Below are 24586 nucleotides of genomic sequence, written 5' to 3' on the forward strand. Positions count from 1 at the left end.
GCAGAGTAAACGTTCATTTTTTAGTATCTCACAGGCTCTGAGTTTTTATACTTTTTTAAAAAAAGTTAAGAGTAAGGAATCCAAGAATCAAGTTAACAGGTGTTTTTTTGCAACTTGTTCAGGCAATGCTTGGTGCCAAATGACAAGTTTTTGTGTTTACATTATTCCTTTTCCTTTTTTCATACGAAGTTCAGGTGAACTTATGCTTGTATCTACTCATGTCCATGTAAGCTAGATGTTAAAAAAAATTATTTGCATTGAACTCAGTTTTGTTATAAACACATAACATAAGGAAGCATGCAGTAAGAAAAGGCTGCTTGGCTCATCCTTCCACAGACCATGCAATCTACTGCTGTGGACTTTACCCCACCCATTTAATCTCCTTTGGAAATATTTCCTGCTCACCCTACTCAGGTAAGTTGAGTAGATCAATGGTGTCCAATTGAAATTGCTAACTAGCCACAGGTGTGGCTATGGTAGCCACCTGTACCAATTTTAGAGAAAACACCTTACACACCATACAGGTAAATGTACTTCACGTGAATATTTACTTATCAAATATCTACCACAATTCAGTGCAAAACTTTGCAGTCTTTCTCTTTCACCAAAGTTCGGAATTGTGGCATGAATTTATCAGGCGCTGTGCATATTAGTGCAGCTCTAGGTTTTTATCCAGCAGTTGCAAGTGGTACTTTGACTTCATCAGAGTGATTGCTGAGAATGTTAACTCGCACGAAACGTGCCAGACCCACCCCTGCTCTCCATCCAGAACACAGTTGGAAGCTGCCTGCCTTTTGCCATGATGTGATTTGTTGGAGCTCCTCGTTATTGGTTGGGCTTGCTTTCTTCTGCTGGCTTTGAGAGGTTATTCCGACTAGTCGAGCTGACCACAATAACAGTTCCCCTCTCCATTCAATGTTGCTGATATTTCCATGGTGCCGAAGTCCAACGTTTTCACCCGTGTTACACATTTTAGCAGATAACTAATGAACAGTAACCAAGGAACTAAAGCGTGCACAACAATCAAAAAAATCACACACACTCTACTTCTTGTTTTACTATTTCACCAACAAACACATAAAAAGGTTAAAGTGCACATGCATACGTCATGCAAATATGAGTATTGAGATCACACACCCAACGACTGTGTCTATTTCCCAATTTTTTTTATTTCTTAATCAAAAATGCAATTGGCCATATCTAGATTCCCAACGTGTGACTAGTGGCTAACGCATTGGACAACACTGGAGTAGATCGCCAGAATATGTGTTTATGGGATGATAGGCTAATGAAAGTATCTGAGCAAGGATGAATAATATTATTCATCTTTGCTCAGATACTTTCATTAGCCTATCATTCCCATTTTTTTATTCGTTCATGGGATGTGGGCGTCGCTGGCAAGGCCAGCATTTATTGCCTATCCCTAATGTTCCTGCAAGAAATACAAAGTTGTACAAAAAATGATCTGGTGCTTAGAAATTATGGGAAAAACAGAAATTGCTGGAATATACAGCAGGTCAGTATGAGAAAAGAGAAATTAAATCCGGTTAAAACCCTTTGTCAAGTTTCACAGTACTATAATTCAGTCCTTGCCTGGTAAATGGTGACCTGCAATAATGTGCAGTGAAGTAGGCTGACTAGCTAGGAGTGAATTTTCATAGTACAATCATGCAAAAAAAAAGTATTGAAAAGTGAAGAATGAAATGAATATCTGAAGTGCTCAATTCAGCTTTATAATAATGGCTTTGAAAACCACTGGATTGATTTGCTTCACCAGCTCGTGCTTTCTGGATTAGCCACCAACCAAACACTGTTAGAAATATGGAAGATTCCATCAGATCCACTGCTGTGGTTGAGAGTAATAATGAGACAATGGGCTCGATTTTCGCACCCCCGAGCGGGTGCGTTCGTGGCGGGGGGGGCTCCGAAAATCGGGGATTCCCGGGGCGGGTCCGGAGCCCGGCTCCAACCCACCCACTTCCGGGTTCCCCAGTGACGTGCTGACATGCCACTTGAAGTAATTAACTAAGTACTTCAGGTCGTTTACAGACCTGATTGACCTGATATTTTAGGAGGGGTGGGATTTTCAAGTCAACTGGGACTGTTTCCCGTACTGGGGGAAACATTCCCAGTTGAAATGGACGTGTTGCAGCCATCAGCCTGTGGCAGCTGCAAAGGTCCATTTGACAGATGGGGGAGGGGAGATCCTTACTCATTGCAGGAGGTCACTCTGTCACTTTGGACAAAGTTTGGCCTCCACCGCCCTCCTCCTAACAATAAAATTCACAAACTTGCACACTTACCCCGGTGTCCAGACACATTTACCTACCTTGCGGATCCCCTCAAATGTACATCTTCCGGATGGGGGCCGCCGTAGCTGCAGTCATGACCTCCTCGGAGGATGAACAGCATCACCGGCCACGCCGTCCACCTCTGACACGTGGAGCTCCACAACACAGTGCTGTGACACATCCACCTGTACAGCAGGAGGGAGGGCAACAGCAGAGAGAGTTGCGTCGCAGAAGGCACTACCCTCGCCACAGGGTCTACAGATCGAGGCTCAGCTTCCTGGACCTCTCTGAGCAGCAGTGCACACAGAGGCTCAGAGTCACTCGACATGTAGTCGTGGACATCTGCAGCCTCCTTCATGCCGAACTGCTCCCGGCTGGCCCGAGCACCATCTTCTTACCTGTCGCTGTCAAGTCACCACTGCCCTCAACAACTTCTCCTCCGCATCCTTCCAGGGTGCCACCGGGGACATCGCCGACGTCTGCACAAAAGAGCCCTGCAAATACACCTGCACCCACTCTGCAGTGACACAATGGGTGTCATCAGGTGTGGGTCTTCATTGTGATCCTCAGGAAAGGGCATTATTGCACTAACCAGACAAGATTCGCAAAGACGTGGCAGTAGTGGTGACAATATAATATGTAATGTGAGTTGATCAGAAATTAAATATAAGTAAAAACCATGACAAACCCTCAAACATCCTTGTGCATCCCCTTTATGCTCACGACACGTTTGCCTTACGCTTCTTACTGCACATATGTGATGTATGCCCTGTGGCTGCAGCACAGGTAGTGGCAGGTTGGGTGAGGCTGACTGTGAAAGAGATGCATGAGAGGGTGAGTATGAGATAGAGCCATGAGATTGTATGAGGATTGGGTTGAATGGTAGTGGTGGGATGAGTACTGGCGAGGTGAGTAAATGCAGGTAAGATGAGGATGATCTTTGAGTGGGTGTGAGGAGTGATGTGACAGAGTAGTGTTGGCTGTGCAGAGGGAGATGTGGGGTGGGGGCGGTGATGTGGCAGACGGAGTGTAGGGGAATGAGTAAGTGTACTCGCTTCAACTGACCTACTTAGGTCATTGAAGCGCCTCCTGCACTGTATGCAGGTGTGCGATACGTTGGTGGTGCAGGTGACCTCCTCTGCTACCTCGAGCCAGGCCTTCCTGGTGGCAGAGGCAGGCCGCTTCCTCCTGCCCGCCGAGGGGAAGATCTCTGTCCTCCCCCTCCTCCTCACCCCATCCAATAAGACCTGGAGTGAGGCATCATTAAACCTGGGAGCAGCCTTCCCCCTGGGCTGCTCCATGCTGTAATTTTTCCTATTTTCTGCAGCATCAGTCAGTGGAGGACTGCCCCTTTACATAGAGCTCCTCCAGCTGACAGCCTATGCTGTGCATGCGCAGTCCGCCCGCTGCGCAGCTTTCCAGCGCGAAACCCGGAAGCAAAGGTAAGTACCTTCAATCAAGCTGCAATCACGTATGGAGCACCCCGATATCACTGGGCGCGTTACCCACGCACCCAGTCCACCCCCCACTGCCAATCCGCCCTTCTCCACCGCTGCACCCCCCCCCCCCCCCCCCCCCAGTAATTTTGAAAAAAACTTTTTTTTGACAAGCTCTGCTAATTGTTCAGATGTGCAAATATAAGGATTTCCTTTTATAACTTTTAAAAATATTTTGGTCCTTTGATGTTTGAACAGCTGTATCAATTGTTGATTTTTCTTTTTCTTCCCCTACCTCCACGATTTCTTCACTGTTGTCTTAACTTCTCTTTTTCGGACGATTGATGTCACCTCTGCAGCTATCCTCAGACTTAGGCGGGTATTTTTGGATGGTGACTCAATGATGTGATGGTTGGCTGCTGCTGCCTCTCCATCCCCTGTACTATAATGTTAATTTAGCTGCCCTCAGCTTACTGATTATTTTGGTGTATGTAATTGCAGTACTTTTTTCTTGACAAAAATTATGTTAATCAACATTGCGTTCTTGCTGAATATCAGTCTTCTAAGTGCTTAAAGACAAGCCACCGGTCTATACTGCTTGGGAAATTCAGTTATGTTGTAAGTTTTTTTTTATAAAGTTGTTGAGCAAACAGATGTACCTGTGTGTAGCAAAACCAAACAAACTCTACTTAAACATGAGAACTGAACAATTCTGCAAAATGAGAGCTCTTAAAAGAATTTCCATTGCTGAGTTTATTTTTAAATGATCGAATATGGTGTGATCACTTTTTTTTTAAATGAAACAATTTAATTTTGTAAGTTTGTTTCAATTCCAGTTGAGGACAGTCCAACCTGATTGATGATGGCCTTGCAAAAGTGTCAACCAGTCATCCTTTCAGTGTGTTTGAGGCTAAATTGCATTCTGAAAAGCTGCAACGAATCACTAAAACAAAGCATTGGCTCAGTGGTAGATGTTACTGAGCCAAAGTAATAGAAGTTTCCCTGGTCTGTACCAGCAACTGAGGAAAGTTTGCTAACAGTCCTCTAGATTTGCTTCCTGGTATTCTTCTGTCCTACCTCCAGTTTCTTTCACATACCATCCTTTTAAATGGTATAAAATCTTTTCTTCAGCTCGAGAATAATTCCAGGAAAGGTTTGAGGATATAAGGAGAGCCACGTTTGAGGCTCGTCTAATCCCCGTGAGCAGCTGACCATGCACGTCTCACTCCCTCTTCCTTCAGTGCATTATGCTGGTCTTCCGCCTTCTCGGGATGATTGAGGTTCCGCTGCATTAAAAAACAAATGTAGGATAGATAATGGGTGATGTCCTACTAAAGTGTATATCATTATATACATGACCGTACCAGTTGTGTGCAAACATGGTCATATTTACCTTTTCTAATGGTCAGAGTCTATTTTGTTTGGCAAACTTGTGGAAGGGATCAACAATAGCTTTTTCAGGTACCTCTTGCCAGTTAAGTGCTCCAGTAATTTAGTGTGCTTTGGCTGAGAAAGTAGGTCAGGTCAAAACCATATAATATCATGTTGAAACAATTCCAGATGTTTGCTATTTGGCACCTTCACCGCACATTATTTATCACTTGCACCATTCTCTGGTTTATTACGTCAGGATAAATTTGCTTGCAAAACTTCTGTTTTCATTTTGAACAGCTGTACATCCAGGGTTGATAATGTACATATTTGTGTCTCCTTGTTTCTAGGTATTATATTCCTACTCGATAGGTTTTGTGTATATATTAACGGGGTTGTTTTGTACCAGAGGACTGAGCCCTGCTTTTGTCTTTTGTTCAAGGGTAAGTGTGTTTAAATTCTCTTACCTAATGTGTGCCTTTTAAACCTGTTCATAGTAAGTTCCAAAAAAAAGGATTTCAAGGTGCAATATTTATGGTCATCCAATTGGACAATTATGATTAAATGAGCTGAACTCAGTCCATGATCCATTTAAAGTACTTTGTATAATAATAAACATTTATTTTGCTTATCTACAGTATAACCATTGAAATGGAATATGGTTAATAAGGGCATTTGTTTAATTAGGATTTGACAATGTTGCTTTATTTTATCTATTACTGTTGCTGTATAGAAACTCCCTACGCTGATGCTTGCTACGTTATGGATATCACTTTATTTGGCTTGACAAAGTGCAGTGCATACTACTGGTGAACTAATTTAATCCAATGAACCAATGATCTGTTATTTTCCACTTTATCATCTTTCTAATTTTCTCATCTTCGCTCCGGAGGATAGGTTCCATAGGTACTGGCAGCTCTTGGGTGCTTTGCCCAAATGGCTATTTTACACACATGAAGAGATGGTGTGGTAAAAGGATTTTCAGTTCGGAGGTGGACATCAAAGCTGCTCCTGACCTCTGTCCTTGTTCACTTTCCAAAAGGAGTCATTGGATAGCAAATGAGAGCAGGAGCTGAAGCCCTAGATTAGATCAATTAATGCAGCACAGACTGGGAATTGAAAAAGATTTCCCTGCCTCTATGGCTCGGTGGGTAAATGTGGTATTGATCCACCATGGGGAACTCTCGCACAACATCTTTGAACCCATCGAGTGAGATTGACAATTTTGTTTGGGTACAAATTTAAACTAAATTCAGGCTACCAAAGATCGTTCACACAAAACTATTAAAGGCTCAACGAAAGATTTTAGTGTGGGCTAGATTTGAACCCAGGCCAAGCAGTGAGTGAACTCCACTACTAAGTCACTCAGTGGTGGCTCTTCTGCAGGAAAGTCCCTTTTTTGTTCAATCTGCAAATATCATTTTACAGTTTAGTACATATCACATTCTCATCAATGATTTGAGGGATGTACATGTTTTAAAAGACTTATTTTCACGATTGTTAAATTAAAAACATTGTAAAATATTTCTTGATACACAGAATTGTACATTAAAAAAATCAATATTTAAGTATAATATTGAATTGTTAAAATATACAAAATTCCTTTAAACAATTCTAAAACCACTAAGGAAATTATTTGAAAGGGATCCTTAGCCCTTTTGAGGGTTGAGATAACATTTCTGCAACAAAATCAAAGTTGTAATTTGGGGATTTAAGAAATTGTTTGCATTTCTTTAATTCTACAATATTTCCCTAGAAATAGAAAATAATTTTGTCGAGGTTATATGAAGGAAATGAGGTTTACAATTTTTGGCTCAGTCCTTGGTGTGGTGAATGTTGAAGTGACCAACAGTCCAAAGTGCTTGTGAAAATTTCCACTTCTACAGCACTAATATTCAAACCCAGAGTTAAATCCAATTTGCGAACATACAAAAAAGAACAGATAAAGACCAGCTGGTCCATTTGAGCTTGTCCCATCCTGGCATGGCATGACTTCTGCATAACATCACCCCGTTCTCTCACCTTTCTCCCCTCATGCAATCATGCAATCTACAGGAAGAGGCAAAAAACCTCAGTTATGTTTCATATGTGTTGCACTTAATGCCATTTTATAGTAAGTAAATCTGCAGTAGATAAACATTCTGGCCTAATAAGATTGCCAGTATGGTTTTCAGCTGGCCATTCCGCTTGCGATTGTTGCTTATGATACACACCTCTGGAACTCTACTGTTGAATACTGATTAATGTCATTGCATTAGACATCTCCAAAGCCTGATACTGCACATTTCTAAACAATTTATCATGTGCTTTTCCACCAAAACTATATGCGGGACTAGTTTCCTCTCAAATTGCTGTCTATGTACTGAGTTAATGTATTGGCGTCTAACTCAATTAAGGTTTCCTCAGCACTGTTCTCTCACTCGTTTTCATTTTCAAAGCAATAACCACCTCAATTCATTCAACTCCATCCACTGTTTTTTTGATTTTTTTCTTAGCGATCAAGTTATACCAATTGCATGATCTCCGTGTACACAATTTCCATTCCTAAGTGCTTGAATTCATGTTCTTCAATGGGGCCTATTTTACATTTCAGTAGTGCCCATGTGCATCAATTCACAAGGCATTACTGATGGGAAAAAGGGACAGAGACCTCTGGGTATCCACTCTTTTTGTAAATTCCTGCCTGTTCCATCATAATATAATGACGCTAAGTGATCTTATTATACATTTCTCGTCTTGTTCTGTCTATTAGACTGGTGCAACATCACTTCATAATCTCACCCATATAAATTAGATGTTTACAGTTCCTCATTTGTGCCTTTACTTTGTTAAAGTGATAGCCAGCAACTTTTAAACCGCTACAATTAAATTTGGGTTTCTTGGACTGTGTGAGTCGTTTTTTTTTGGACTTTTTTAAAATCTTCTGCTCAACTGTTTGGGTCAAGTGCTTTGTAGAGTAGCTTTGAGTTTGGTTTAGTCATTGTTACTCCCACCATACTCTTCCACATAATGGGTGTCCCTGCAGGAATCTTTTATGTTACTTGGAGGGAGAAGAAGAGGACAAGGAGAAGTGCATGGATGCAAAAGAAAGTAGCTAAAATTACTCGATGGAGTTCCTACCCATCATTACCTTTCCAACCACATCTGTTAACATTGGTGGATTTATTCCAATGGTGGACCTGTCTGAGGAATAATGCATGTGAAGGCTTCGCCAGGGAAGCAGCGACAGAATTGTGCTGAGTGTTTCAAGATAACCTCGTCAAAATCTAGGGCAGGCATGGCATGGCCCTGCCGGTGGCTGTCTGGGTCACTTCAGACGTAAAAACTTTTAACTTTGGCTCTCTGCAGGCAGGGTCAGGGGACTTTATCATCAGTCAGTCTGCAGTTCACAGATGCATTAAGTAATTGACTGACATGCTATTGGCAAGAGCAAGCAACTTCACGTTCCCTATGGATAACCAGCAATGGCGTGAGAGAAACGTTGTTTTTCCACATGGCTAGAATCCCTAAACTCCGGGGGAGGTTGAGGGGCTGTTATTATTGTAATTTGTAGCCCTCTGTCTTCTACGCACAATAGTGGAGCATTCGTGAACCACAATGGCTATCATTCTATTGGTGGGCAAATAGTCTACAACCATCTGCAAATGGTTATCTGGAGAAGGGGGACACTGAATATCATCCTCCCTTCCCCCCCCCACTCCTTTACTATCAATACTATTGTAATCAGCCCTTCTGTGAACTTTCCTTCTTTGTTCCTCTTCAGTTTACATGCTTTTCCTGCTATATTGTCACTGTTAAATTCAAGTACTTTTGCGCAGTTTCCTACTCCTTTCTTTTCTGTGAAACTCCTTTCCTCTTCTTTGTTGCTATAAATCCTCAATCTTTTAAAACTCAAACTTGACATCACCAAATGGCTAATTACTGATTTACTTGATCTTGTACTGTTTTCAGCCTTGGTGGTGTAGTGCAAATAAGTCGCACACTATCACCATTCTTTTAAAAAAAACCAATATGACTGGCTGCTATTGTTTCTTTTCTTTATGGAGGGCAAGAACAAATAATTGGTGTTGCTGACTTGGCTTGAAAAGTTTACTTTTTTTTAAAAAGAACACTGCCTGTACAAGTTTTTAACTTCCTGAATGTGCAATGTGCTTTATAACATAGTTTACAAAATACTGTTAATCTGTGTAATTCTGGAGTCATTGATGAGCTATGATTTGTGTTTCCATGTTTGTTTTGCAGCATCTTATGCAGACGTATGGTTATGCATTTATGTTTTCATTGACTGGATATTTTGGAATTTCCTTTGTACTAGCTTTGATAAAGCTCTTCGGTGCACTTATTGCTGTAACAGGTAATATACACCTCACACATTGTTCATCACCAAGATTTGCTAAAATTAGAAATTATTTAAGTCCTTTTCTCAATTGAAAAAATATGATTTGAACCTTGGCCTGCTAGGCTGTTGTAATCTTAAGCAAAAACTTAACTGAATAGAAGTTTTACCATTTTTTTCTCTTTTGTTAAAATCATACATGGCATAACTGAATGTAATGCACCCATTTTACAAAGTTGCATAAAATCTGTATAGCAGCTAAAGCTAGATCCCGTTTCAACTACCTTTTTTTTAAAAACAAACCTCATTCTAAGAGTAAATGTCATTCTTCATTCTCAGCATCCGTTATCAACTGCAAGAATAGACTGAAATGTTCTTGTGTTCCATCATAGGAAAAAATTAAACAGCATTTCTTTAAGATGTTATGGCAGTGAAATGATGGTGACTTGTCATGCATGTGACCTTTCCCACTCTAGCACCGTATAAAAGACTTATTCAAACTTCAATATCCTTCATTTTTCACAAAGTTGGAAGATGACATTCTACATGATGTATGTTTCCTTAGTTTTGTCTGTTCTTCTTCACAAAATGAATTCATCTCATCAAAATCTTTCCACCTAAAGCCCCCAGTATGCTTAACATTATGTGCCTGACAAGTGGCCCCTACTGTGTTGCCAGCTACCCATACCTGTTCATCAATCTGACCACCTGTTTGCAACTCATAATGTTTTTGTTGGTACTAGTTGGTTTTGACCAACCAAAGATAAAAGCAGCTTGTTATAAGCTATTGCCAATTGTTCAATATAGCTTAGTACCACAAGAGTAGACCAAACCAAAATGTGTTTTAGCTCCTTTTTCCTATTAGGAACTGAATTGAGACTTCCAAAACTCATTCAAATAGACCCTTACGGCCAGCAGACAGAGGAAACTTTAATCCCATAAGCCTGGGCTAGATTTAAACTGGACCCTGGAGGTAAAATTCCAGTGTCTAAATCACTGTGCCTCCCAGTTCTGTTATGCTTTTAACCTTCCTGTCCCCATTCACCCCCATGAGAGGAAAAGTGGTCAACCTGTTTCCAGGTCTCTGCCTGCCATGTTATATAATGTAGGAAATCTCAAGAAAAGAGGTGCTAAATAAAGATTTACTGGAAAAATATTAAAGTTTAGTGAGCAAAGAAAATTGTGAAATAGTGTGAAGTAAAATACATGCAGGATAAGAGAGAGCTCAAATATTGAGAAAATCCAAAACAAGAAGTAAATCAAAACTGTCTTCATACTTATAGTAAATCTGACGTAATTTAAGAACTAATTTAGCTGTTAGAGAGGAGAGAAAAGAGCCTCAATTCAAATGGGATATACAGCACCAAAGAAGGCCATTCTGCCCATTGTGCCTGAGCCTGTACTAGGTCTTCAACTGGAGATGGCTATTATCATCATGCTTCCCTGACCTTTCCCAATATTTCCTTATATTCCTTGTCAAAATTTATCCAATTCTTTTTTTATGTTATAGTCTCTCTCCCTCAAAAATGTAACTTTGTTCTTCTAGTTATGATCTTGAATCCATGCTCCCTTGTTACCAATTTGCCAATTATTTATACATGATCTGTTCCTCTCTGAAGAAACAGAGCTACGCAAGTCGATGCCAATATACATGTAACCAGCAATGCTAGAGTTAATTACAGCTTTTTAAAATTAATTTGCGGGATGTGCTGATGGCTGGCGAGGCCGGCATTTATTGCCATCCTCATTGATGCAACTGAGTGGCTTGCGGGGCCACTTCAGAGGGCAGTTAAGTATCAACCACTTGGGTGTGGAACTGGCATCACATATAGGGCAGAGATAAGGACGGCAGGTTTCCTTCCCTAAAGGACATTAGCGAACCAGTGGGGTTTTTACAACAATCCGACAGCTTCATAGTCACTTTTTGCTTCCAGTTTTTCTTTTAACTGAATTCAAATTCTCAAATTACGACATTCTGTATAGTTGCCTTTGATTTGCTGGTCAGAGCTACCCACATGCTCAAGTAAGTAATATTTTTGTTCAAACTGTATTTCTCAGAAGAAAAACTAGATTTATGGTGACACTTAAATTAAAGATGAAAATTAGAATGGCTGCGTCACGCTTCGTGGTACTGTCTTACCGACTGACAGGATAGATAAAGGGAATGCCTAGATATATGGATTTTCAGAAGGTTTTTCAGAAGATGTTTTAAGCTGTGTTAGAAACATTCAATATGATATAAGAAGAAATGTAGCAGCGTTGATAGAAATTTAGTTGATGGAAACAAAATGCAGAGTTAGGGTAGATAGGTGTTCCCTTGATTGGAGAAGTTTTGGAAATGGTATACCCCAGGGGTCAGTGATAGGTCCACTATTGTTGTCCCTGTATATAGATGAAATGGACTTCAACATAGGGAGCACAATCTTGAAATTTGCTGACAACGCAAAAGTGAAAGGTTTGGCAAATAACAAAGAGGACTGTAAAAGACTTAATGATGTAGGTCAGTAGGAATGTATAGTCAGATGGCAGATGCAATTTAATGTGGATAAGTGTGAGGTAATACATTTTGGGAGGAAAAACAAGTAAAGATACTGAAGGGTGTGGGTGAACAGAGACAACTAGGGGTTCAAATACATAATTGCCTGAAAGTGAGTGCAGGCAGATAAAGCCATAAAGGTCATCAGCATTTTGCATTTGTAAATAGGGGCATAGAGTACAAGAGGAAAGAAGCAATACATTTGTACAATGTTAGAGTACTTTGTACAATTTTGTACAATTTTGGGCACCTTAATATCGAAAGGACATTAAAGACATAGAGGTTACTCCACCAAAAAGCTGGCACAGACACAATGGGCCAGCTGGCGTCCTTCTGTGCTGTAAATGTCAATGGTTCTTTAATCATGCTATCCAAATAATACTGGCCCACATTGAAGTGGGGTTGAAATAGCTGAACCTGCTATTGCAAACTATAAACACTAACTCTACTAGGAATTTCCTAGGCCGGCAAGATGTGTTTCTATTACTATTCATTCACTTGATTATTGGGGGGATGAAAAAGAGAGATACTGGTTTTCATTAAATTGTCTGCAATATTTGTTTCCAGAATAGTAGTAGGAAGATACGGGTTCAGTCTGTTTTTATTAGTGATTGTTCAAGATATTTGTATTTTCCATTGTAAACTCTGTGGAATTTAATTTGTTCAACAGCTATATCCATTCACAAAACAACAATGGATGTCTCAAATTGTTAATTATCTGTCAACTGATTTGGAACTTAGCATATATTAAGCTTTTTGCAGAAATATTCAGGAATCACAGAAAATTTCTCTCCTGAATTTTTCTATTGTCTTGATGGCTTAAAAAGCTGTGTGTTCTGAATAGAGGTGAACATCTGTATTTGTTTCTTTGCAGTAACTACCGGAAGAAAAGCAATGACAATTGGGCTTTCATTTCTCTTCTTTTCAAAGCCTTTTACCTTTCAGTGAGTAGATCTTCATTTCATGTAAACAACATGAAGAACAATCTAACCAGAAAGCGGCTTGCTAATAGTTTGATATTGCAAATACTTTTATACAGTGGATGAGATCTCGGGAGTAATAATGCAGTATGATATCAGAGCTGAGGTTCTTCCCACTCGACTCCAAGTAACTCTGCCAACCCATGCCCAAATGGATAGGGTGGTCCTGGCTGGACAAGCAGCGGGAAGCTTAACAATGCCCTGTGCTCAAACTTTTTCATAGGTCTGTCCCACCTTCCTGACTTTTCTCCATATCTCTAAATCCCTTTTTCTCTGGAGACACACCTAATTGTCTCTTGATCACATTTGTACTAGCTGCTTCATTGGCTTTCCATAGTAACTTACTGCAAGTTTCTTGCCCTTATATTGAACAGGTTCCACCCAGCCACACCTTACTTCTAACTTCCTAATTTTAAATTTGTCCTAAGATAGTTGGACCCTTCACCATAGTGAACATTTTGCCTGGATCAACATTGTCACTTTCCTTCGTAATCTTGCAAACTTTAGTTGTTACCTATTTTCCAAAAAAAAAGTCCAACTGTCTTAACCTTTTCTGCTAGCTTGAATTATTGCTCAAAGACAAAAACAACTGAGTCCCATGACCAAGTAGCCAAAACATTATACGTTGGATTGCCTTAACCTAAAAGATATAAATCCTTCTGAATCGGGTATTATTATTATTTTCTCTGCCTCCTAGTTAAGTAACATCAGCAAATTGAAGATTTTTCTTATTATACCCTTAACTAAATCACATTTTTATATCTGAATAGAATATGGGCCCCATGACCGATCCCTGAATAACCTCCTTTGTAATTTCTTTACAACCTGAAAACCTCCCAGTCAGGACATAACACACTTGCAGTTGTTACTTTTGTGTGTTATGTGGCCAGGTTCACTCATTGTTTAAATGTTGCACCACAGGACACCTGGGATAGTGTTTACATCTTAAATATTTTATGCATTATCGTTACAGCAGACTTGATGAGTGAGTACTCCTACAAATTCAAATTGAAAATCAAATCCAATTTGTATCTGCCCACTATAATAGTTCTTGTTAATTAGAAAAAAACTGTTTGCACAGGTTCTGGGTTTTCAGCTCCCATAGAGAAATTCAGAAATAAATATGTATCACAATGCTGGGTGTAGTTTTGTTCCTGTACGCAGATAAAGTATGTACTTTCTGCACAATTGGAATTACCTTGCCCTATTATCCCCCTGCTCTTGTCATTTTCTTAGCTTCTACTTTTATTTTTGTTTTGTTTTGCTTTCTCCTTCTCCCCCACCCCACTCCTGGCTCTCCATCCATTTTGGAGGTGGGAGCACCTTAATAAACATTGTTTTGATTGGCTGAAACCTGGCCTTGAAAGTTTTTTTTCTAATTTTTGACAATCAAAGCTCATGAGTTCAAAGACTGGCCGGGGATATGTAACTGAATCAATTTTTGATGTGATTTTGGATATGGGAATACAGAAATGCTGCTGACGGGTAAACTCTTCTGAAGCCTCTGGTGCTCACTGACATCGAGATGGTATTTTCAATATTAAAAACTTAACTATGTGGTAGGTCACTAGAAATCCTACAAGTTGTTACATTACTAATGTTTACATTTATTTCTCTTCAAGCTATGTATGGTCAGGTCTTCTGGTCCTCCTTGGTATCTTCTTAAATATTTACAGCAAAAATATGGACCGAATTAAGCTGCCATCACTGCCGGATCTTTGGAATCGAATCCAGAAAAGACAAATGAGATCAACATCCCAGACTGTGTAGAGTCCACGGCGATTTTCTTGATTATGATTTGATCAGACCAAACAGTCATTAGTTGGCTGTGTCAGGACATTCTGCAGCAGGCAGCAGCGAACCTGTGTGAAGTACGCCTTGTGGGACTGACAACTTCAGTTTTACTAAAAATCAAATTTGATCAGTCAAAAATGGGGAAACTATGAACTGTACAGATGTGGTAAAAGGGAACAATATAAGACTTGCTCAATGTTGTCCATAATATCTCAGATTGTTTAATAATGTACATAAAATTCCTGATTTATGAATTTCAGTCATATCGTTTGGCCACTGAGAACTGTTGTCTCGGTTTAAAATTCGAGCAGGTGCTAGTGGTTTTTTTCTTTGTAAATGAATCAAATATATATTCAGCATTTTCTTTTGTTAAGTGAAAATTACAGACTGGGACCAATTGTGGCCAAATGTGTTTTTTTAAAACATCCTGTGTGTGTGCGTGCGTGTGCAGTTTGACTGAAATAATTGTGTGGTACAGTAGTATTTAAAGTGGTTATTTATCATGATTGTACAATTATATATACCTCTCGAGTACATTTAATGCATCTTGATTGTACTGAGTTTCTAAAACAATGCACAGCTAGAGTGGGACATGCAGTTGGAAAATGTGCATTAAAAATTGTGGTTATGATGAGGTATGTTATGAGATTTTCATTGGGCAGTGACCTTAAATAATTAAAGATTTCTTTATTATACTTAATTTATTTCAGTGCAAAAAAAATGTGCCATGTTAAGACATGATTACTGTACTTTGCCAAAACATTTTCCAGTGTACAGTGCCTCAAGTGGAGTGTACTGTTCATCTTTTTATTAAGAATATAAGAAAAGTTAGGGACAGGAAAAGTCCAAACTCATCCCACTGGTACCCTAACTATCCCATCACAAAACCAACTTTGTGTTGTGACCTTTTAAGTCATTCTGTTTTTGCACAATGCCTTTTTAATCCTTTTTGTTTTTTTAATTTAATGAAAAATTATATTTTAATGTGTTAGACCTACATGTCTTTTATTCAAAAAAAATGGAACTGAGTAAAGCATATTGCTAAATTTTTGAATTTTTTGCATTTACAACCTTTTTACCTTGGATTTGTGTAAGTTTGCAAGATTGTAATGCTCTCCACTTACATAGTCATCATTGATTAAATGGAGCACATTTTTTGTTTTTTTTTAAAAGCAGAATATGGACAGGTTTGCGTTTCATTGGATTTAAAGTGCAGTCAAAACTCTTCACTGTTACTGGATCTTTAACAGTGAACATATAACATTGTATCTAAGGTCAAATTGGAAAAGAAACTACACGTAGACAAGCTGGAAATTGTAGAGACATACATGTTACCAATTAAGTGTGTGTATGCTGCTACATTTTAGAGTGCTGAATATTTGCAGTATGTAAATCATAGGGTAACTAAGGTTGTGGATGATTGAACTTACCAGATTGTGTTCTATTGGCATCCTGCATTCTGACTGGCTGATAATTTGACCAAAATTCATATTAAACACCTAGTTTTCTTAATTTTTAGAAGTGTAATCTAAAGGAATATTGTAGTAAATTCAGACTTGTGTGCAAAAGTCACAATATAAAAGTTGCACAACTAATTTAGAGGGGTAATTTTGATTTTGTTTTGATATCCACTGTGATAGGATGATAGTTCAGGTACAAATAAGCACCAAAAATGTTTCACAAATATGCCTTGTTACACATAAAGGTATTTAAAACCCATAACCATGTTTCTTGCTTTTTTAATATTTTGTCATTTTGAACAAGTCTAATGGGGAAAATTAATAAAAAGTAAAATTTTATATTTAACCCTATTCCAGTGATATTTTGGAGCACTTTTTTAACTTTCATTATTTCAAAACTATTTCTCCTTTTAGAAAATCTTATATATAAATTGCCTTGTGTTTTATTCATGATGTCCCTTTGTCCTCAAGTAACGTTTCCTTCAGTGATCACCCATTTTGTAAAAGAAAATGAAGAAACTTTACTCTTAGGAGTAAAGTTTTTATCCAACTCTTATCTCACAGTCCAATGGCTGACATTGAAGATTGTCTCACATTTTGCAGATTGCAGTTGATCACTGCATCATCTTAGCTGGAGCTGGTTGCATCTTTTGAGGGAAGTGCAGATAAACCATTTGAAGCAGAGACAAATACACTTGCAATAATTTCAAGTCAGCTGAAAATTCACCTTGAAGGTCTTGCTTATCATTTATTATTGTCTTAAAACTACCATAACACAATAATAGAATGCATTACTGTAGTTTTACAGCATTTCCTTGCAAACACACTTGATTGAGAATCGCAAGTTATGAATAATAGGTCAATGAAATAAGATTGAAGCTCTCGTTCAACTACAATGCATGTGTTCCACAAGCTGGGTCATTTTTCTATATTCAAGCTTCATAACCAATAATCTCCAGGTATTTAGAAGTGAACCTCTTCCATTAAAAAGCACCACAATCGAATTATACATACGAATTAATTTTTTGTGCTCATCAAGGTGAATGATGTGAGGACAACACAGTGTGCTGAGAGTTCGGTACGTGTGGGAGTTGAAGGGTTAATCTCTTTAAGGGTTAATCTCTTTAAATCTAGTGCATATTGCTTCAACTGTTTAAGGTCAATTTAAAAGTTTAAATTTCTAAGTTTCTGTCAGGCTTCAGCAGAGAGCTGCTGTAGCAAGTTAATTGGTTAGCTAGATTCAATTGGTCCCTGAAGGTGGGGCAGGCCTGACTCATCTGAGTCTCAACTGTAGAAATACAGGGGCCTGTCAGTGCGGACAGCACGGTGTGAGGACAACACAGTGTGCTGAGAGTTCGGTACGTGTGGGAGTTTGGTGAAGTGGGGGAAGGAGGTGCTGCTTTGCCTTGCTTTTCCTGCAGAGCGGTAGTGGACCTGAGAGCGGTGAGCGGCGGGAGAGAGCGAGACCAGAGCGGGGATAAAAACAGCGCGGAGAGAGCGAGAGTTCAGTCGGTGAGCGGCGGTAAAGAGCGAGACCAGAGCGGGGATAAAAACAGCGCGGAGAGAGCGAGAGTCCAGTCGGTGAGCGGCGGTAAAGAGCGAGACCAGAGCGGGGATAAAAACAGCGCGGAGAGAGCGAGAGTTCAGTCGGTGAGCGGCGGGAGAGAGCGAGACCAGAGCGGAGATATAAACAGCGCGGAGAGAGCGAGAGTCCAGTCGGTGAGCGGCGGGAGAGAGCGAGACCAGAGCGGAGATATAAACAGCGCGGAGAGAGTGAGAGTTCAGTCGGTGAGCGGCGGGAGAGAGCGAGACCAGAGCGGGGATATAAACAGCGCGGAGAGAGCGAGACCAGAGCTTACTCTGAGAGCGAGACTCTGAGACCAGCGGCAGTTCGGGGTGACGTCACCAGTCAGAAAGTGACGCGGCACAGGGGAGGCAGCTGATTGGTGAGTAGGTTCAGGTGAGTATTTCTACCATTTTACTGTAAGTAAAGTAATAAGAAAGGGAAGATCTGCAGGTTTTATAGCAGATAGTGTTTTTTTTTAGTGAACCTAGGTCCCTAGTATAGTTAACATTTTCTAATTTCAACGTAATTTAAAAGGGGTAACTAAGCTAAGGCAAGTCATGGCAGCAGACCTCGCACCCGTGATATGCTCCTCCTGCAAGATGTGGGAAGTCATGGACACTACCAGTGTCCCTGCCGACCATGTGTGCGGGAAGTGTGTCCACCTGCAGCTACTGACCGATCGTATCTCGGAGCTGGAGCTGCGGGTGGACTCACTGTGGAGCATCCGCGATGCAGAGAAACTCGTGGATAGCACGTTTAGCGAGTTGGTCACACCGCAGGTAAAGGGTATACAGGCAGGAAGTGAATGGGTGACCACCAGGAAGAGTAAGAGATGCAGGCAGGTAGTGCAGGGGTCCCCTGTGGCCATCCCCCTCTCAAACAGATATGCCACTTTGGATGCTGTTGGGGGGGATGACTTATCAGGGGAAGGCAGCAGCAGCCAACTTCCTGGCACCACGGGTAGCTCTGCTGCACAGGCTGGGAGGAAAAAGAGTGGCAGAGCTATAGTGATAGGGGACTCAATTGTAAGGGGAATAGACAGGCGTTTCTGCGGCCGCAACCGAGACTCCAGGATGGTGTGTTGCCTCCCTGGTGCAAGAATCAAGGATGTCTCGGAGCAGCTACAGAACATTTTGGAGGGGGAGGGTGAACAGCCAGCTGTCGTGGTGCACATAGGCACCAACGATATAGGTAAAAGAGGGGATGAGGTCCTAAAAGCAGAATATAGGGAGTTAGGAGGTAAATTAAAAAATAGGACCTCAAAGGTAGTAATCTCAGGATTGCTGCCAGTGCCACGTGCTAGTCAGAGTAGAAATAGGAGGATATTTCAAATGAATACGTGGCTAGAGGAATGGTGCAAGGGGGAGGGATTCAAATTCCTGGGACACTGGAAACGGTTCTGGGGGAGGTGGGACCAGTACAAACCGGATGGTCTGCACCTGGGCAGGGCCGGGACCGCTGTCCGAGGAGGAGTGTTTGCTAGTGCTGTTGGGGAGGGTTTAAACTAAAGTGGCAGGGGGTTGGGAACCTGAGCAGGGAGAGAGAGGAAAGCGTAACAGGAAGGGACAGAAGGTATGGAGTAATAGGTAAAGTGTTAAAAAAGGAAAAAGCAGGAACTAAGCGTCACAAAACAGATTTGAAAGTTCTTTATCTGAATGCACATAGCATTCGTAATAAAATGGACGAGTTAACGGCACAAATAACTACGTATGGGTATGATCTTGTGGCCATTACAGAAACATGGCTACAGGGTGACAACGACTGGGAATTAAATATGCCAGGGTATTTAACAATCAGGAAGGACAGGCAGGAAGGAAGGGGAGGTGGGGTGGCTATGTTAATAAAGGAAGGAATCACTGTAATACAGAGAAATGATATTGGGACAAAGCATCAAGATAATGAAACAGTTTGGGTGGAGATAAGGAATAATAAGGGAAAAAAAACATTAGTGGGCGTAGTATATAGGCCTCCTAATAGTTGCAACTCTGCTGGAAGAAGTATTAATCAGGAAATAGTCAGGGCATGTAATAAGGGAACAGCCATAATTATGGGGGATTTTAATTATCATATTAACTGGACAAATCAAATTGGGCAGAGCAGCCTTGAGGACGAGTTCATTGAGTGCATCAGGGATGGATTTCTTGAGCAGTATGTAACTGATCCTACAAGGGGGCAGGCAACCTTGGACCTGGTCCTGTGTAATGAGTCAGGATTAATTAATAATGTCCTAGTTAAGGATCCCCTTGGAACGAGCGACCACAACATGGTTGAATTCCATATCCAATTAGAGGGTGAGAAGGTTGATTCTCAAACAAGCGTACTGAGCTTGAATAAAGGAGACTATGATGGTATGAGAGCGGAATTGATTAAAGTGGACTGGGAAAATAGATTAATGGGTAAGACGGTACATGAGCAGTGGTGTTCATTTAGGGAGTTATTTTACAACTTTCAAAATAAATATATTCCACTGAGGAAAAAAGGGTGTAAAAGAAATGACAGCCATCCGTGGCTAAGTAAAGAAATCAAGGATAGTATCCGACTAAAAACAAGGACATATAAGGTAGCCAAACTTAGTGGGAGGATAGAAGATTGGGAATTCTTCAAAAGACAGCAAAAAGTAACTAAAGGATTGATTAAGAAAGGGAAGTTAGATTATGAAAAGAAATTAGCAAAAAATATAAAAACAGATAGCAAGAGTTTCTATAGTTATATAAAAAGAAAAAGGGTGGCTAAGGCAAACATAGGTCCCTTAGAGGATGAGACCGGGAAATTAATGGTGGGAAACATGGAGATGGCAAAAATGCTGAACAAATATTTTGTTTCAGTCTTTACAGTAGAGGACACTAAGAATATCCCAACACTGGACAAACGGGACTCTCGGGGGGGAGGAGCTAAATACGATTAAAATCACTCAGGAGATGGTACTCAGTAAAATAATGGGACTCAAGGCGGATAAATCCCCTGGACCTGATGGCTTCCATCCTAGGGTCTTGAGGGAAGTGGCAGTAGGGATTGTGGATGCTTTGGTGATAGTTTTCCAAAATTCCCTGGACTCAGGAGAGGTCCCGGCAGATTGGAAAACTGCTAATGTAACACCGTTATTTAAAAAGGGTAGTAGGCAGAAGGCTGGAAATTATAGGCCAGTTAGCTTAATATCTGTGGTGGGTAAAATATTGGCGTCTATTATTAAGGAGACAGTAACGGAACATTTAGATAAGCATAATTTAATAGGACAAAGTCAGCATAGCTTTATGAAGGGGAAGTCATGTCTGACAAATTTGCTTGAGTTCTTCGAGGATATAACGTATAGGGTGGATAAAGGGGAACCAGTGGACATAGTGTATTTAGACTTCCAGAAGGCATTCGACAAGGTGCCACATAAAAGATTATTACTTAAGATAAAAAATCACGGGATTGGGGGTAATATTCTGGCATGGGTGGAGGATTGGTTATCGAACAGGAAGCAGAGAGTTGGGATAAATGGTTCATTTTCGGACTGGCAACCAGTAACCAGTGGTGTTCCACAGGGGTCGGTGCTGGGTCCCCAACTCTTTACAATCTATATTAACGATTTGGAGGAGGGGACCGAGTGCAACATATCAAAATTTGCAGATGATACAAAGATGGGAGGGAAAGTAGAGAGTGAGGAGGACATAAAAAACCTGCAAGGGGATATAGACAGGCTGGGTGAGTGGGCGGAGATTTGGCAGATGCAATACAATATTGGAAAATGTGAGGTTATGCACTTTGGCAGGAAAAATCAGAGAGCAAATTATTTTCTTAATGGCGAGAGACTGGAAAGTACTGCAGTACAAAGGGATCTGGGGGTCCTAGTGCAAGAAAATCAAAAAGTTGGTATGCAGGTGCAGCAGGTGATCAAGAAAGCCAACGGAATGTTGGCTTTTATTGCTAGGGGGATAGAATATAAAAACAGGGAGGTATTGCTGCAGTTATATAAGGTATTGGTGAGACCGCACCTGGAATACTGCATACAGTTTTGGTCTCCATACTTAAGAAAAGACATACTTGCTCTCGAGGCAGTACAAAGAAGGTTCACTCGGTTAATCCCGGGGATGAGGGGGCGGACATATGAGGAGAGGTTGAGTAGATTGGGACTCTACTCATTGGAGTTCAGAAGAATGAGAGGCGATCTTATTGAAACATATAAGATTGTGAAGGGTCTTGATCGGGTGGATGCAGTAAGGATGTTCCCAAAGATGGGTGAAACTAGAACTAGGGGGCATAATCTTAGAATAAGGGGCTGCTCTTTCAAAACTGAGATGAGGAGAAACTTCTTCACTCAGAGGGTGGTAGGTCTGTGGAATTTGCTGCCCCAGGAAGCTGTGGAAGCTACATCATTAGATAAATTTAAAACAGAAATAGACTGTTTCCTAGAAGTAAAGGGAATTAGGGGTTATGGGGAGCGGGCAGGAAATTGGACATGAAGCTGAGTTCGGATCGGTCAATGCCCTGTGGGTGGCGGAGAGGGCCCAGGGGCTATGTGGCCGGGTCCTGCTCCGACTTCTTGTGTTCTTTAGATTTGTGGTTGGGATCAGATCAGCCATGATCTTATTGAATGGCGGAGCAGGCTCGAGGGGCCGATTGGCCTACTCCTGCTCCAATTTCTTATGTTCTTATGTTCTTATGATGTTAGTGCTATGGGAATGGAATATTCTCCATTTCAGTTTCTAATGTCAGCATCAAGCACTGCCTTGTGGGGTACAGTCAGATACACAGCAAAACTCCTTCCATTTTACCCCTACAATGTGCTTCAGTCCCATCGTTAGAGTGGCCACTACTGCACCCGTGTGACGTTATTTCCATTTTGCACACCAATCATCCTTATACCAGTCTGAGTGACATTGCCAATTAAGGATATGCCCACCCGCAACTGGATTGAGGCTTTCCAAACACATTTCAGAGACACCACCCAGAGTTTCATCCTATCAGTAGAGATTTGAATCCAGTTTCCAAAGATGAAAGGCCAGTCCTCCTGATCATTTTGTTTTTATCAAGTAATTGGGTAAGCATTTACACAAAGTAGAGTGCTTTCTTGTCAATTTGAAAAAAGAGGTAGGTTCAAGTCTGGTCTTTGCTTGAATTTGCCTGTTTCACCCTCAGCTAAGGTGCTAACTGGATTGCTATATAAGCAAAGCATTCATTCTCCGACTCATACGACGGTACTGTATTATCAATGCACTATAAAGATAATTTTACTGTCCCCTGATTGAACTGGTAAGGAGCATAGAATCATACAGCATAGAAGGAAGCCATTCAGCCCATCGTGCCTCTGGTAGCTCTTTGAAAGAGCTCTCCAATTAGTCCCACTCCCCTGTTCTTTCCCCATAGCCCTGCAAATTTTTCCCTTTCAAGTATATATCCATTTCCTTTTGAAAATTACTAGCAATCTACTTTCACCACCGTTTCAGGCAGTGCATTCCAGGTCATAACAACTCGCTACGTAAAAAAAAATTCTCATCTCCCCTCTGGTTCTTTTGCCAATTATCTTAAATCCGTGTCCTCTAGTTACATAATTTAAAATATTTACAAAAATGAAGACTATTGTATTTAACTATTTCAAAATGGTATCAGAAAAGGTTCTGTACAAAAGTGAAGAGGTTAAGATATTTTTAAGAGGATGAAGCCATGGTGTTTACTGTCTGACCAGTAAAAAAGGGATATTGTGTACTCTGCAGTGATACCACTAGATGCCACTGGTGCACTCATTTACAAAATACATTTGAAAGTTCTATTATCAAAAGGTGATGTCATAAGTTGTACCTTTTAGCAGTCCCATGGTTTCAGATTTTTAACTATTCATTCTCTGTTGAGAACTGAACCTTTCAATAAAGTGATAATTCCTTTTTCAATGCAGCTTTTTAAAAATGCATTTTAGAGTCACTTACGAATAAAACTTTTTTTGTTGCAGTACTAAAACTAAATTTTGAACATGCACTCAGAAATGTTCACTAGGGGTGCTGTACAGAGGTCACCCTCTCCTTTATTAATGTCAACTGCATCAGTTGGATCAGTGACCTATGTTTTTTTTTCCACTGTTCCCTTGTAATAAATAATGGCAGATGTCTGAAGCTCATCACAACTGCAAATAGGGTGGTATATAATAAGTCGTCCTCGCAAAATTGCCACAGCAGGGAGGGCTGGCAGCCCATCCATTACTTGGTTATTTCAGGCAAAAGCCTTTTTTGTCCTTGGACTTGGGAATGGAGCCTGCAAAGTTCATTTGTTAAGGAGTCAGTCTCTGAATTTGCAGGGCTCATTGAGTAAGATTTTATGAGCGAAACAGTGGAATAATTTTTTTTTAAGAATCTGGTTGATAGAGTGTAGAAGGTCCCTTTGTTTCTGCCTTCCTTCTCCACTCCTTCCCCCACACCCCCACCCCTCACCAAAAAAAAATCTAAATGTAAAAATTGGTCGAGCCTGATTTTCTTTTCAAAGTTCACTGGATTTGCTTCCAAAGCAATAAAACGGTAAAGAGTGCACTCTACAATCTTTTAATGTAAGTAAAGCTGATTTAATTTGAATCCTGCAAGTACTTCATGCTTTTTTAAAGGTGTAATAAAACCTCCCCCTCCCCTTTACAAATAATGAGTAATAACAAATCTAACTGGTTAATACTATTATCACCTTTTTTATGTAATCTTACTGACACCGAGTATTTCAACAGAATAGGTGATGAACCTTTGTTGGAGACTGGCTGTCAGCATGCAAGAAACAAATGAGCTTCATCCACTTCATTCATGTCAGAATTCAACAGCTTGAGTTGCATGAACATTCTGCAGTCACTCATGAAGAGA

At 40.5% G+C, this 24586-nt stretch overlaps 1 protein-coding gene across 2 annotated transcripts in view; it reads left to right on the forward strand.

Moving 5' to 3' along the window:
* Positions 1 to 16539, forward strand: part of slc35b3 (solute carrier family 35 member B3) — a 56107-nt gene extending 39568 nt beyond the window's left edge. For both annotated transcript variants that reach the window (XM_067981962.1, XM_067981961.1), the window contains exons 7-10: positions 5449 to 5541; positions 9341 to 9452; positions 12845 to 12914; positions 14573 to 16539. In XM_067981962.1, the coding sequence (XP_067838063.1) occupies positions 5449 to 5541; positions 9341 to 9452; positions 12845 to 12914; positions 14573 to 14720 (423 nt within the window). In that variant the 3' untranslated portion in view covers positions 14721 to 16539. The remainder of the gene's footprint in view (positions 1 to 5448; positions 5542 to 9340; positions 9453 to 12844; positions 12915 to 14572) is intronic.
* The last annotated feature ends 8047 nt before the right edge of the window (positions 16540 to 24586 follow it).

The sequence above is a fragment of the Heptranchias perlo genome, chromosome 3, assembly GCF_035084215.1.
Source record: "Heptranchias perlo isolate sHepPer1 chromosome 3, sHepPer1.hap1, whole genome shotgun sequence".
Taxonomy (NCBI): Eukaryota; Metazoa; Chordata; class Chondrichthyes; order Hexanchiformes; family Hexanchidae; genus Heptranchias; species Heptranchias perlo.